Below are 12284 nucleotides of genomic sequence, written 5' to 3' on the forward strand. Positions count from 1 at the left end.
AGACACACTCGGACAGGCCCGTGCTGACAGGACAGACACAGGGACGCTCTCACACGGACACTGTGCGCTCACAGCCCCGTGTGTGCAGCCACGCTCGCCCTCCCGGGCAGCACACGCCTTACCTGTCACCCCTGCGTGGGCAGCACTGCTGGGACTTTGTGCCTTGTCTCCACAGGCCACAGAATCAGAATCCCGGGATGGGAGAGGTTGGAAGGGACCAGTGGAAGACATCTGGTCCAACTTCCCCACTGAAGTAGGGTTCCTTGGGTACCCATGGCTCTGTTCACTTGTCTTTTTAATATATTCAGAGAAGGAGACTCTACAACCTCACTGGGCAACTTGTGCCACTCACCCTCACAGTGAAGTTCTTCCTCTCATTTACATGAAGCTTGCCACTTTCCATTTTCAGGCTGCAGGGCTGCAGACCAAGCCCTGACAGGGTAGGGGTGGGACCTGGTTGTGCACACCTGGGCTGGAGCTCACCCTGCAGCCAGGCAGCTCGTGCCCCTTGCTGGGCAATCAGCAGCACTCACCCTCACCCACCTCCCTTGGACAACACAAATCCGTGTCCTCAGGTTTTGCCAGGCTGCAGCTGGGCCTCTCTTCCCTCTGCAGTGCCAAGGGAAGGTGGCTGCAGCGGGCAGACACGAGCACACTATGAGGATGCCACAGTGGCACCTGCTCACCACCAGGCAGCTGCACTGTGCCCACCATGCACAGCTCCTGACAAGATCCCAGTGTGCCACATCGACCTTCACTTCACTCCCAGGCACACAGACAGAATGATTCCTCTCTCTGCCATGGGAACTAGCAGCACAGAAATAATAGATAAATTTTAATTATATTTGCAATACACAGGAAACACATAGCTGAGAGGATAAGTAGCACCGGGCCAGCTGCTGCGGAGAGCTCGAGGACAGCTGGGGACCACGGCAGCGGTGGCGGAGCGAGACGCAGAGCTGTTTGTTTCCCAGGCTGGTTCAGAGGTTGCCGGAGCAGAAGCAAACGCCTGCCCAAGGCTTAGGGCAGCGCGGGCAGAGCTGGCGGTGTGGGCTGGCTGCCGCTCTGTGCTGTGACAAGGAGGCTGACGTGCAGCGTGCCGCAGCGGGAGCGCAGCAGCCAGGCCCCGCGGTAGGCCGGCCCCAGGCCCTGCTCCTGCCCGGGCGCAGGCAGGCGAAGGCTGAGCTGCTGGCACCTCGTGGCATTGCAGGCCACGCTTACCGTGCCCTCGGGGTCGGTGTAGGTGCAGTGCCCCGGAGCATCCGTGTGCCAGCCTTCCTCTGAGGGGACACCGTGTGCGCCTGGGCACTCCAGCTGCCCGCCGGAGACCTCCAGCAGGGACTGGCCCCGGAGAGCGGCTGGATCGGCACAGAAGGCTTGGCCGTGGATGAGGGGCTCGGCAAAGCTCTGGAGCCAGCGCAGGAGGTAGGAGAGGTGGCAGTCACAGACCCAGGGGTTGCCGGCCAGCCCCACACGCACCAGTTCTTCGTTGGCATCGAAGAGCCCCGGGGGCAGGCGGGCCAGGCGGTTGTGGTCCAGCGCCAGGGCGGTGAGGAGGGGCAGCCCAGCCAGCAGCCGCGCCGGCAGCCTGGAGAGGTTGTTGTGGCTCAGCTGGAGCTCTGTCAGCCCTGCCAGCCCCTGGAAAGCCCCAGTGGGCAGGTGATCTATGGCGTTGTGTGAGAGCTCCAGGGTTTCCAGCACTGACAGGTTAGCAAAGAGCTCCTGGGGCAGTGTCTCCAGCTGGTTGCGAGCCAGCGAGAGGTGGAGGAGGCCAGGGGTGCCAGTGAACAGCATGGCAGGCACGGTGGCCAGGTTGTTGCCCTCCAGGCTGAGGACAGTGAGGTTGAGGAGGCCCGTGAAGATGTCGGGGGCCAGGCTGCCCAGGGCGTTGTGCTGCAGCTGCAGCCGCCGCAGCGCCCCCAGCCTGGAGAAGATGCCGGAGGGCAGCTCCTCCAGCCGGTTGCCATCCAGGTGGAGCTCAGTCAGCTGGCCAAGTGCCCTGAAAGCACCAGGACGCACCCGTGCCAGCAGGTTGTCACTGAGCTTGAGGACACGAAGGGCGACAAGTGGGGCCAGCAGCCCATCCGGCAGCTCAGCCAGAGCATTCTGAGACAGGTCCAGGGCCCGGAGCCGCCGGAGTGGGCGGAAGATGCCAGGGGGCAGTGCCTCAATCTTGTTCCCTGACAAGCTCAGATCCTGCAGGCGGCAAGAGCCAGTGAAGAGCCCCGGCTGCAGGGTGCGGATGGTGTTGGCACTGAGGGAGAGCTTGCTGAGGCTGGTCAACCCTGCCAGCATCCCGAGGCTGACGGATGACAAGGGGTTGCCTGACACCTCCAGCTCAGTGAGGCTGGGCAGCCCCTGAAAGGCACCAGTCTCCAGCTGCTGGATGTTGTTATTGATGAAGACCAGCTTGGTGAGCGTGGTGCTGGAGCCCAAGTCCCCGCTGCGGATGCTGCTCAGGGCTGTCTCCACGAAGAAGAGGTGGGTGGCACTTCCTGGCAGGCCCTCCGGGATCTCCCGCATCTTTTCGTTTGAGCAGAAGACTTTGGAGGTGTCATAGCACTGGCAGGCAGGGGGGCAGGATGGGGACAGTGCCCCCACCAGCAGGGACCCCAGCCCCAGCAGCACGTAGATCAGCAGCCTGCACTGGAGAAGGAACCAAGCCTTACCCCATGTACCCACAGGCAGGCACTGCTGGGGAAAGGGCTTCTGCAGCCAGAATTGCAGCAGGATCAACCTCTGAAACACCATCAGCATAGGCAGCTGCCCTGGCCATGGGCATCCCTCCAGCCCCTGCTGCCAGCACCTCCCCAGCACTCCCCTTGCAGGAACGGGGAGCACTTCCCTCCCAGATGTCTCCCTAGGGTTTTTACTCTGTGTCCCAGCCCACCCTGTGACAACCAGGGCGATGCCACCCTCACCAAAGGTGGCGAGCAGCCACATCCTGCAGAGCAGCAGCTGAGGTGGGACTTGTGTGAGTCTGGGGAAGTCTTGGGAGAAACCTGTACCCTCATCAGATATCTCCACAGGCACAAAGCCAGGTTCTAGGGCAGGAGAATCTGTGAAACACAGGGCTGTGCTGTGCACACTGGGTGATGGGGACAGCCCTGCAGGGCTGCTCTGAGCTCAGTGGCAGTAGCTGTGGGCTCCGCCACTAGTATTTCTAACTGCCAGTCAGGTACTTCTTTTTCCACAAGGAATCAGAGCAGCATCAACCTGCTGGAGGGATATTCAGCCTGACCAAATGCCTATTCCCAGCCCACAGAAGCACTTTTTGAGGCAGTGGCCCCCAGACCTCTGCCAGTCCCTCCCTAGTTGGGATACATGCCAGTGCTGCTTCGTGATGGGGGACATTGCCCACCCCAGGGCAAGGCCCACCTACAGACACCCTGCCCCAGTGGAGCTCTCCTGGACTTACACCGGCACTTGAGAGCAGCGCTGGCTTGGCATTTCCTTTCCTCCATCTCAGTTGTGTTCCCCAGAGCCAACACAGGCTCCCACCCATCCCAGGCCCCCAAACTACCCAAGCAGTGTGGACACCACTTACCAAGTGTGGCATCACAGGGACGGTGGCCGAACCTGCGGCAGATTTGCAGGGATGCTGCTTGCTGGGATGGGACGGTGTTTTCTGGGGCAGATGGGAAGCCAGCCGAAGCCAGGGACAAGCTGTTCCTGCTGGGGCGGAGCTGCCCCTCGCTGCTTATCGGCAACAACAACCCGTGTCCTTGGAGCACTGTGAAAAATAACCCGGCCTCCGCGGGACTGGAGGTGAGGCCAGAGGCAGCTGCCTGTGAGCATCCTGGCAAGGAAGTGGGGTTCTGGCCCCGGACATCCACTGCTGAAGGGATGGTGGCAGGGTGGCAGGCTCCAGTCCCACACCAAGGTCAGCATACTTGCTTCCAGAAGCCCCCTAAGAGAGCCCCAGAACTTCATTAAATCTCACTGGGAAATGGTGCTCAAAATATCTCTGCCATGAGAGAAGCAACCAGGGCAGCTTAGCAAGGCAGATGAAGGCTGTACATGAGGTTAGAGGTCTTTTCCAACCTTATGGCTCTTTGGGGAGGGGACCACTGTGGGACCATCACGGTGGTCACCAGGGCTTTTGCATCCCAGCCAGCAGTGGGATGGCGAGGGAGCCATGGATCAGCTGAACTCCCTGGGAGTTTCAGCCTGCCTGGAGGAGCAGCCCACACTACCATAAAAGCTGCACTGCAAGGGCCTGTGTTAGCCCAGGCTTGGCTGGCAGCAGCCATGGAGACACCCTCAGGGGTAGGAGGAGGGATACTTCACTGCACTCAGTCAGTCTCATGGTGACACATGGAAAAACACAGCTGACACAACCCAGGGGCAGCCAGCTCTGGAGTGAGCCAAGCAAGCTTCCCACCACGCCAGGAGTGGACTGTGCAGGATGGAGAAGCATGCTGAGGTCTCAGCTCACTCTCCAGAAGCCCACCCACTGCTGTTGTATGGCTTAGCCCTCCTTGGTCCATCATCCCAGGCTGGAGTCCAGGTACCAGAAGGGCTCTGCAAACACAGCCCACTAACCCTCTCCCAGCCTCACCAACTCATACAGGCTTTTCCTCAACACCTTAAAAATCTCTGAGGAATGGAAATCAAGTGCAGCCCCTGTCCCTGCTGGGCCATTCCCCTGCTGCCCACCATAAAGGAGTGAATAAACAGCTCTTGGCACTTGGAGTGGACAGTGGCACTTTAATGAGAAGTCACACATCAGCACCCAACATTCCCGTGACACAGTCATGAGTCTCCTGTTACCGTGCAGGACTCGGCCCACAGGGGTGACCCATCACATGCACCAGCATGCACCAGCACTGCCTGCTGAGGTGCTGTGAGCAGCCAGCACTGCAGGGGGGACACCAACACCCACCTTGTCCCACAGCAGCAGTCCTCAGGCAGCCTGGTGCCACTGCAGCACACACGGAGGTGAGCCCTGGTCGTGCTACAGCTGGAGAAGGCAGCTGGATACAGGGGGGATGGCGTGGCACCCATCTGCAAACTGGAGAGCAGCCAGCACTCTGTGCTGCCATCATCCCCCCTGGCAAGGGCTGCCACCCAGCAGGGGCACTGGGCACACACAGGAAGGCACTCAAGGGAGTAAGAAGAGGATGAAGAAGCTATTAGTGGTCAAGCAGAGCAGGACCAGGTTGCTCACTAGCTGGTGGAGGGTGTTAAGGAAATGAGGACCAGGAATGGGGTGCAGCAGAAGCAGCCCCAACATGCTCCAGCAATCCAGGAGCACGAGCACAGGAGCTTCTCCCAGCCCCTGCAGACGCTTCACACTCATTGTCCCACTCCTCCACCCTCACAGTGCAAGCCCCTGGCACCCTGTGGGGCTGAGGCAGGGTGCTGCAGGCAGGGACACAGCCACAGCAGGGTCAGCACCAGCATGCAGTGAGGGCTGGGGGGCTGGTCCTGCCCATCCCTGATGCCAGCACACTGTCCCGTGGCTCTCCTGGCTGGAGGTGCATGAGGGGAGCAGGCAGATGCCAGGAGCAGGAGAGGGTGCTGGCTGTGCTCTGGCCTGCCCTGCCTGCAGGCAGGGAGGGCAACTGGGACGCAGCTGAGACACTCAGGGTGTGCCAGCCTGGCAGCAGCACAGCCCCGCGGGGAGCCCTGCCCAGGCACCCCGAGTGAGGAGCAGCAGAGGACACGCAGCTTCCCTGGGGCAAAGGTGTCATCCTGGCCCAGAATGATGGCTCACACTGCCTGCCCAGGCAGGGGCAAGGAGGGAGGCGTGGTGGGGCAGAAGGTGGGGAAGAACAGCTGAGCAGGGGTGAGGGCAGCAGGCAGCATGAGGGCAGCAGCACTGCAGGGAATGGGGCAAGTGAAGGATGGGGAAGTCCTGTTATTTGGGGTAAAGCACCATCATGGCCAGGCTGTGGCTCCTGGCTCGAGAGGTCCCTCTCTGCATCCCACACCTCAGCTGCTGGACCTGGGCAGGGAATGAGCACAGAGGCTGCACTGGAGGCAGGAAGGGCTGGGGACAGTGGGCAGCTGGAGGTCTCTCGTTGGGGAGGCCCTGCTGCAGAGCAGGGGCAGAGCAGGACAGTGGCACACACAGCGCACACGGTGATGTTGTCCCATCCCAGTCAGCAAGGGCAGCTGATGCAGAGCCACTGTCATGTCCTTTGACCCCACAAGCACCTCTGCCCTCAGGGTTTGCCAGATGCTCAGGCTTCATTCGGAGCCTTCATCCTCATGAGCACAACGTGGCTCTTCTTCCGACAGCCATAGACCACCAGAGCCACCAGAGCAGCCAGCAGGGCCACGCACACCAGCACGATGACTGCTACCACCACCCCACTCTGCAGGCGTGTCAGCCCCCACTGGCCCCTCTCTTCCTCCTCCTTCTTCTCCTCCTCATCCTCCCGTGGGGAGGCTGGCAGCCCTGTGGGGGGCTCCATCGAGGCATCTTCTGCTGCTGAGGCATCATCTGATGCTGCCTCCGAGGCGTCAGCAGGGAGCAGGGTGCCGGGATGAGGAGCAGCAGTGGGGGCCTGGGGGTCGAGGAACTGGTCCTGTGGCAGCCCGGCGATGGGGGTGCCCTGCAGGGCGGGAGGCTGGGCACACAGCGGGGCGATCTCACCCACCTTGTGAGGGTTCTCCTCCAGCCAGCCCTGCAGGGGCAGGATGTCCTTGTCACAGCGCCAGGAGTTGTTGTGCAGCCTCACCTCTCGCAGGGCAGTCAGCGGGGAGAAGATGCCGGCAGGCAGGTACTCCAGGGCATTGGAGTGCAGCTGCAGGTGCCGCAGCCCAGGGGTGGCCCTGAAGAGGCCCCGTGGCAGCGCCTGCAGCTGGTTGTGGTGCAGAGAGATGTTCTGCAGCTTGGGCATCCCCTCCAGTGCCCGGGCATCCAGGCGGCGCAGGGCATTGGAGTGCAGCGACAGCTCCAGCAGCTCCCCCAAGCCCTGGAAAGCGCCCGGTGCCACCGACCGCAGCCGGTTCTTGCTGAGAACCAGGAGCTGCAGCTGGGTGAGGTTGCTGAAGACGGCAGTGGGGAGGGTGGAAAGCTCATTTTCGTAAAGCCAGAGCTCCTGCAGGTTGGGCATGGGCCCAAAGGCACTGGGGGAGATGTCCCGCAGGCGGTTGACATGCAGGGTGATCTTGGTGAGAGCGTGCAGGGGCAAGAAGACGCCGCTCGGCAGAGTGGTGAGGAAGTTGTTGGACAGGTAGAGCTTCTGCAGGTTGGTGTTGTGCACAAAGAGCTCCGGGGACAGCGTCTCCAGCTGGTTCTGGTGCAGCCCCAGCTCCTGCAGCTCTGGCAGCCCATCAAAGGTGCCCACCGGGATGTGCCGGAGCCGGTTCTCGTAGAGCCGCAGCACCTGCAGCCGCGCCAGCCGCTCGAAGGCACGGGGCGGCAGGCGGTCGATGTTGTTCCTGGCCAGGTTGAGCTTGGTGAGGCTGGTCAGCTGGTCAAACACCCCCTCCTGCAGCTCCTTCAGGTTGTTCCCGTGCAGCTGCAGCTCCTTGAGGTTGCTCAGATGGGCAAAGTGGGAAGGCTCGACCTGGAGGATCTGGTTGCTGGAGAGGAGCAGAGACTCCAGCTTGTCCAGAGGGTGAAAGACCTGCACAGGGAGATCCTGCAGCTTGTTGCTGGCCAGGCTGAGGTAGCGCAGGTCGGGCAGGTTCTGGAAGGCCCCGGGGCTGATGCGTGACAGGGCGTTCTTCTCCACGCGCAGCCCGATCAGCAGGGAGGCGTTGCCGAAGGCGGCGTCGCCCAGCTCGGCGATGCCCGTGTTGATGATCTGCAGGGTCATGGCGTTGGCAGGGATGGGGCTGGGGACCGTGGTGATGTCGGCACCAAAGCACTCCACCTGGGCACTACGGACACACTGGCACTGCTCTGGGCACTGGCTACTAGCCAGCTGGATGCCCACCAGCAGCAGCAGCCACCACTGCCAGCCTCCCTGCTCCATTGGGCCTGCAGATAAAACAAAGGGGGGGGGTTCAAACCTGGGGGTTCCCAGCTCCCAGAGCCACTGCAAGGGATGGGTGCTGCTTTCCCCCTGGAAAAAGCCGCCGAGGCTGTAGCCATCCTGCCTCCAACATGGCAACGAGGCAGAAAAAGGCAGACAAGGAAGGCTTGGGGCAGGCAAGGCTTGACTCAGCCCAGGCAGGAGCTCAGAGCAAGACAGAGCTGGCGGCCACAGTGCCTGGCTGCCATACCACAGCTATTAGTGGCATCCCTGGCGTCCCAGCTCTCTGGGCTCCTCTGGCAGCCAGAAGTGTGGTTTCCTGTTTTACAGAGTGTGGCAAGCTGCAGCCAGCAGCACCGGCCTCCCGGCACCACCAAAGAGCCCAGATCTTCACAAGAGCTGGCTCGTGGCACCTGCAGTGGGTCCCAACATTGCCCCAGTGTCCCCAGCACCCTCTGAGGTCTGAGCTCCTGTAGCAAAGCCAAGAACAGTGCCTAGGGATGCTTTAGCCCCAGCCCTGCAGGAGCCTGGGTCAACAGGACCCTTGCCAGCTTCCCAGCACAGGCTGGGTACAGGCTGGCCCTGAGTTCCCCCATCCCTAGCAGGAGGTCTCAGCCTGGCCTATTTTTGCCATGAGAGGGGTATCTGATGTGGGCACGTGTATGCAGGCTGGTCCCAGGCTGGTCCCAGCAAAGCTCTCCATTACCCCTGAGCACAGATACCATGGACACTCTCTCCTCTCTCCTCTGGCCTGTGAGCTTCCTCCCTCCCTAGATTAAAGCAGCAGCCTTGTGCCAGGCTGGCATGGAGCAGACCCCATTAACACCTTCAGGTGGCACAAGGAGGGGAGAAAACCTGCAGCTCCTGCTCTGAGCACTGCTCAGCCAGACAAGTGACTCAGGCAGCACAGGGGTCTGGCCACAGTGCCCCAGCTGGCCCCCAGGGTATTGGGGCACAGGCTCTGCCCTCCTCCCTGCCCTCCCCACAGGGAACACTCTTGCTCTCAGGCAGGGAGGGAGGAACCCTCCCCAAGCCAGCATGGTTTATGTTTCCCATATGGAAACAATCTGCGTCCAAGAACAGCTATGTTTATAGCAAGACATTTATAAACTTCCCCAAAAGCTCGGCACATCAAAAGCCCTGCTCATGTCACTCCCTGGTAAGGCAGCACTGAGAGCACACACACTGGAGCAACCTTCAGGAAAGGCAGCTGGAAACAATTGATATCTCTTTTTCTTCTAGGGATAAAAAACTTACAGACCAAGAGGCTGAACATTCTCTGCTGCTCAGCCCCTCAGCATCCCACTGTTCCTAACATCCGCCGCCCCAAAATATTACTTTGCCCTCTTTAATTTTCTTTGTTGATCATTGTCTGGGATACATTGCCTATATAATTCTTTCAGCTCCCACAGCATCTAAGTGGTCTCACTTTTTCAGAGAACCATTGCAAGATAAACATCTCCATCAAATAAAAAGTTGCTGTACATGCAAATCCCACCACTCCACCACCACCCCTCAGAACTGCCCTGGCAGTCCCTGGAATCCGTGTCCACTCAGAGGGGCAGTAGGAGAAGGAGACTTACCCGAGTGTCCTGCAGCCACGAGCACTGAGCGAGCTCAGCTCTGTGCTGGCAAGAGAGCAGAGTGTGGTTCATTCTTCCCCTCCCAGTATATAACCCGTCCAAATCAATGAATCAGCACAGGGGCAGTGGCGGGGTTAGGGAAAGCGCTGGAGCAGAGCTGCTTCCAACTCCTATTTCCTCAGCAGAGCAAGCATTTCAAGGATGGGTTTTGGGTTTCCCCCTCCTGAACCCCGTGCTCTTGTAAGAAGACAAGCAGAGAGCACTGTGAACATGCTGCTCATGTCAGCCAGTGCCCAGGCAGTGGCTTGGCCCTCAGAGTCCCCCTGGTCCCCAGAGGGACACAGCCACTGACCCATGGGGGCAGACCAGCAAAGCCGGACCCCTGGGCACAACCCTGTCCTTCCCTGGCACGAGTTCACACCAGGGCTGCTCCATGGCACTTCCTTGGCACAGGCACAGCTCTTGTTTCCCCATCTATGGCTCCTGTAAGTGTCAGGACCTCTGACTGTGCCCCAGCCCAGGGCCACCAGTGCAGGCAGACCCCTGGCACACTGCCCCTGCCCAGGTCACAGCTTTCATTTCCCCCATAGCCACAGATGCCAAGGGGCCACAAACCCTTGAGCACCACAACCAGCACTGCCAGGAAGCGAGAACTGTGCCAGGGTCAGCAGTTGTGTGGGGCCAGGCTGCTTCAGAGAGCCCTCAGTAAGCCAGAGTGTTGTCCTCAAGCCATGAGGAACACCTTGGCACAGAGGAACCCCCACTGCAGGGCATCCCTGGCACCCCAGAGCAGCACAACAGCTGTCTCCCAGTGGCTGCCCCTGCTCTGGCCCCTCAGCAGTCCTGACACACAGGTGATGGAGCCTGGTACCCAGGGGTGTTTGGAAAGCATCCATCAACTTGTTCAGGGGCACCTGCTGCCAGCCCTGCCCCTCCAGCACACATGGGTGCACTGGGGTGCCCGTGGGCCCCATCACCCAGCCCAGGTCTCCCCACCTCGCCCACCTCCTCCGGGCAGTCCCAGTCCAGCAGCTGCCGGGAACGGATATTCGGGAGGAAGCAGCTAAGGAGAGTCAGCACACGTGGCCCCTTTGGGCTTCCTGGAGAGCCACTGCAGTCCCTTGCTAAGCATGGGGCAGCTGGAACTTCCCTGCCTGCCTCTAACGCAGTCTCACCTCAGCCGTGCCTCCGCGGTTGCAGCAACCTCGGCTCAGGTTCCGGTGGCACCGAGGAGCTGCTCAGGATGGGAACAGCGGAGAAGGGGAGGAAATGTGTCATGCTGTGAGGGCTGGGAGTGTGCAGGGCAGTGGAAGGGACAGCTGCTCTGTTCAGAGAGGGGACCAGACCAGGACAAACAGCAAACTGCAGGGATGGAGAGCAGAGTTCCCAGACAGTCTCAAAGGAAGGAGACAGGGATCGTGGGAACATGGTAGGGAGTGGGACCTCAGCTGGAGGCCACGGCCACCACGGTGTCACATCGCATGGGAGGCCCATCTGCCATTGGACATGCTGGATGGCCACGGACCCCTCTGGCTGGAAAGTGGGTGCAGAGGCTGAAACTACCCCTGGCCATGCTTCCTGCCTGTTCTGGGGCAACACCCAGGCATTTGGGCACAGAGAATGGGCATTTTGAAAGCACCACCCACCAAGTGCTCTAGTTCACACTCTAGTGACACAGCAGTTTCCCAACACCACACTTCCCCAAACAATCTCCCCACTTCTGCGACAGCACTGCAGCTGGAGGTCAGGCACTGGGCTTGGGAGCTGCCTGCTCCCTGCAGCCCTGGCACGAGAGCTGGGCTCTCACAGCCTTATCACAGTTCTGTCTGTCCACTGCCAGTGCTGCTGGGCTTCTGCCCACTCTGACTCAACCAGAAGCTCACAGCTTTTCAGCGAGGCAACACAGAAACCAAACCTCAGCACTTCCGATAAACCACTGCTCCAAGCCCAGCTCATCCCAGGAATGTCGGACTCCCTCCTTCCACAAAGTGCTGCCCCAGGGCAGGCAGGGATGCAGTGATGGGTACCTCAAACACCCTGCCCCAACAGGGGGGTTATCAGATTATGGTCCTTACCACGATGCAAAGTTTCAGAGTGGTCCACGTGACAGCCCTGCCAAAAACCCCCCTGTCTCTACCAGGCCTCAGGAAACTGCCTCTGGCTCCCGTCCAGAAAAGATGATTGTTTTTAAGACATCCCTAAAAATAAAGCAGGGTTGAGTAACAAACGGCACACGCCCGTGAGCCACTTCTGCAGCCACTCCCAGAGGTGAGCACACAGGAGGTTGCCCCAGGCTACTTACAAGGGAGAGGAGCAGAGGGTGTGAGCGCTTGGGACAGCAGCACATACCCACCCCACACATCTGGAGGGGAGCGGCAGCTCCTGAGACAGCAAACGGATGTGATTGAGGGTGAGATTAGCATTTTGCAGGGAGAGGCTGTTCCACATGGCCAGGAACTCACACAGTGCTGGATGGAGTGGGTCTCATGCTGCAGGAAAGCCCCAGGACTGACTGGTGGACCCTTCCCACCTCCAGCTGCAGCACCCTGAGGCTGAAGCCCCCCTGACCAAGCCCTGGACAGAGTGGAGTCACTGTTGTATCCCTCCACCTTCAAGGAGACAATGGAGCCCCAGAACAGCAGTGTCACTTATTGCTGGAGCTGTCTGCCTTGCTACAGGACAGCAGGACAGCCCTGTGTCTGTCTGTCCATGCTGGCACATCTCCAGCACATCCCCACGGCCAGGGTGGCGGATGCAGCAAAGCTGA

General features: G+C 60.4%; 2 protein-coding genes across 5 annotated transcripts; both read right to left on the minus strand.

Annotated features, from left to right (window-relative positions):
• Positions 1 to 116: 116 nt before the first annotated feature.
• On the minus strand, positions 117 to 3714 carry LOC135278857 (carboxypeptidase N subunit 2-like). Of its 2 annotated transcripts, none has more exons than XM_064385707.1 (2): positions 3548 to 3714; positions 117 to 2641 (listed from the first exon to the last, which is right to left on the minus strand). In XM_064385707.1, exon 2 carries the CDS (start codon positions 2521 to 2523, stop codon positions 1021 to 1023), a length of 1503 nt encoding a protein of 500 aa, XP_064241777.1. In that variant the 5' UTR covers positions 2524 to 2641; positions 3548 to 3714; the 3' UTR covers positions 117 to 1020. The 2 variants fall into 2 exon arrangements, with proteins under 2 accessions (XP_064241777.1, XP_064241776.1); XM_064385706.1 differs by having other exon boundaries at positions 117 to 2646; positions 3548 to 3709.
• Positions 3715 to 4690: 976 nt separating this feature from the next.
• LOC135278856 (leucine-rich repeat-containing protein 15-like) lies at positions 4691 to 11241 on the minus strand. Of its 3 annotated transcripts, none has more exons than XM_064385702.1 (2): positions 10693 to 11241; positions 4691 to 7939 (listed from the first exon to the last, which is right to left on the minus strand). In XM_064385702.1, exon 2 carries the CDS (start codon positions 7932 to 7934, stop codon positions 6189 to 6191), a length of 1746 nt encoding a protein of 581 aa, XP_064241772.1. In that variant the 5' UTR covers positions 7935 to 7939; positions 10693 to 11241; the 3' UTR covers positions 4691 to 6188. The 3 variants fall into 3 exon arrangements, with proteins under 3 accessions (XP_064241772.1, XP_064241774.1, XP_064241773.1); XM_064385704.1 differs by lacking the exon at positions 10693 to 11241 and adding an exon at positions 10523 to 10679; XM_064385703.1 differs by lacking the exon at positions 10693 to 11241 and adding an exon at positions 9518 to 9806.
• Positions 11242 to 12284: the final 1043 nt, after the last annotated feature.

The sequence above is a fragment of the Passer domesticus genome, chromosome 11, assembly GCF_036417665.1.
Source record: "Passer domesticus isolate bPasDom1 chromosome 11, bPasDom1.hap1, whole genome shotgun sequence".
Lineage (NCBI taxonomy): Eukaryota > Metazoa > Chordata > Aves > Passeriformes > Passeridae > Passer > Passer domesticus.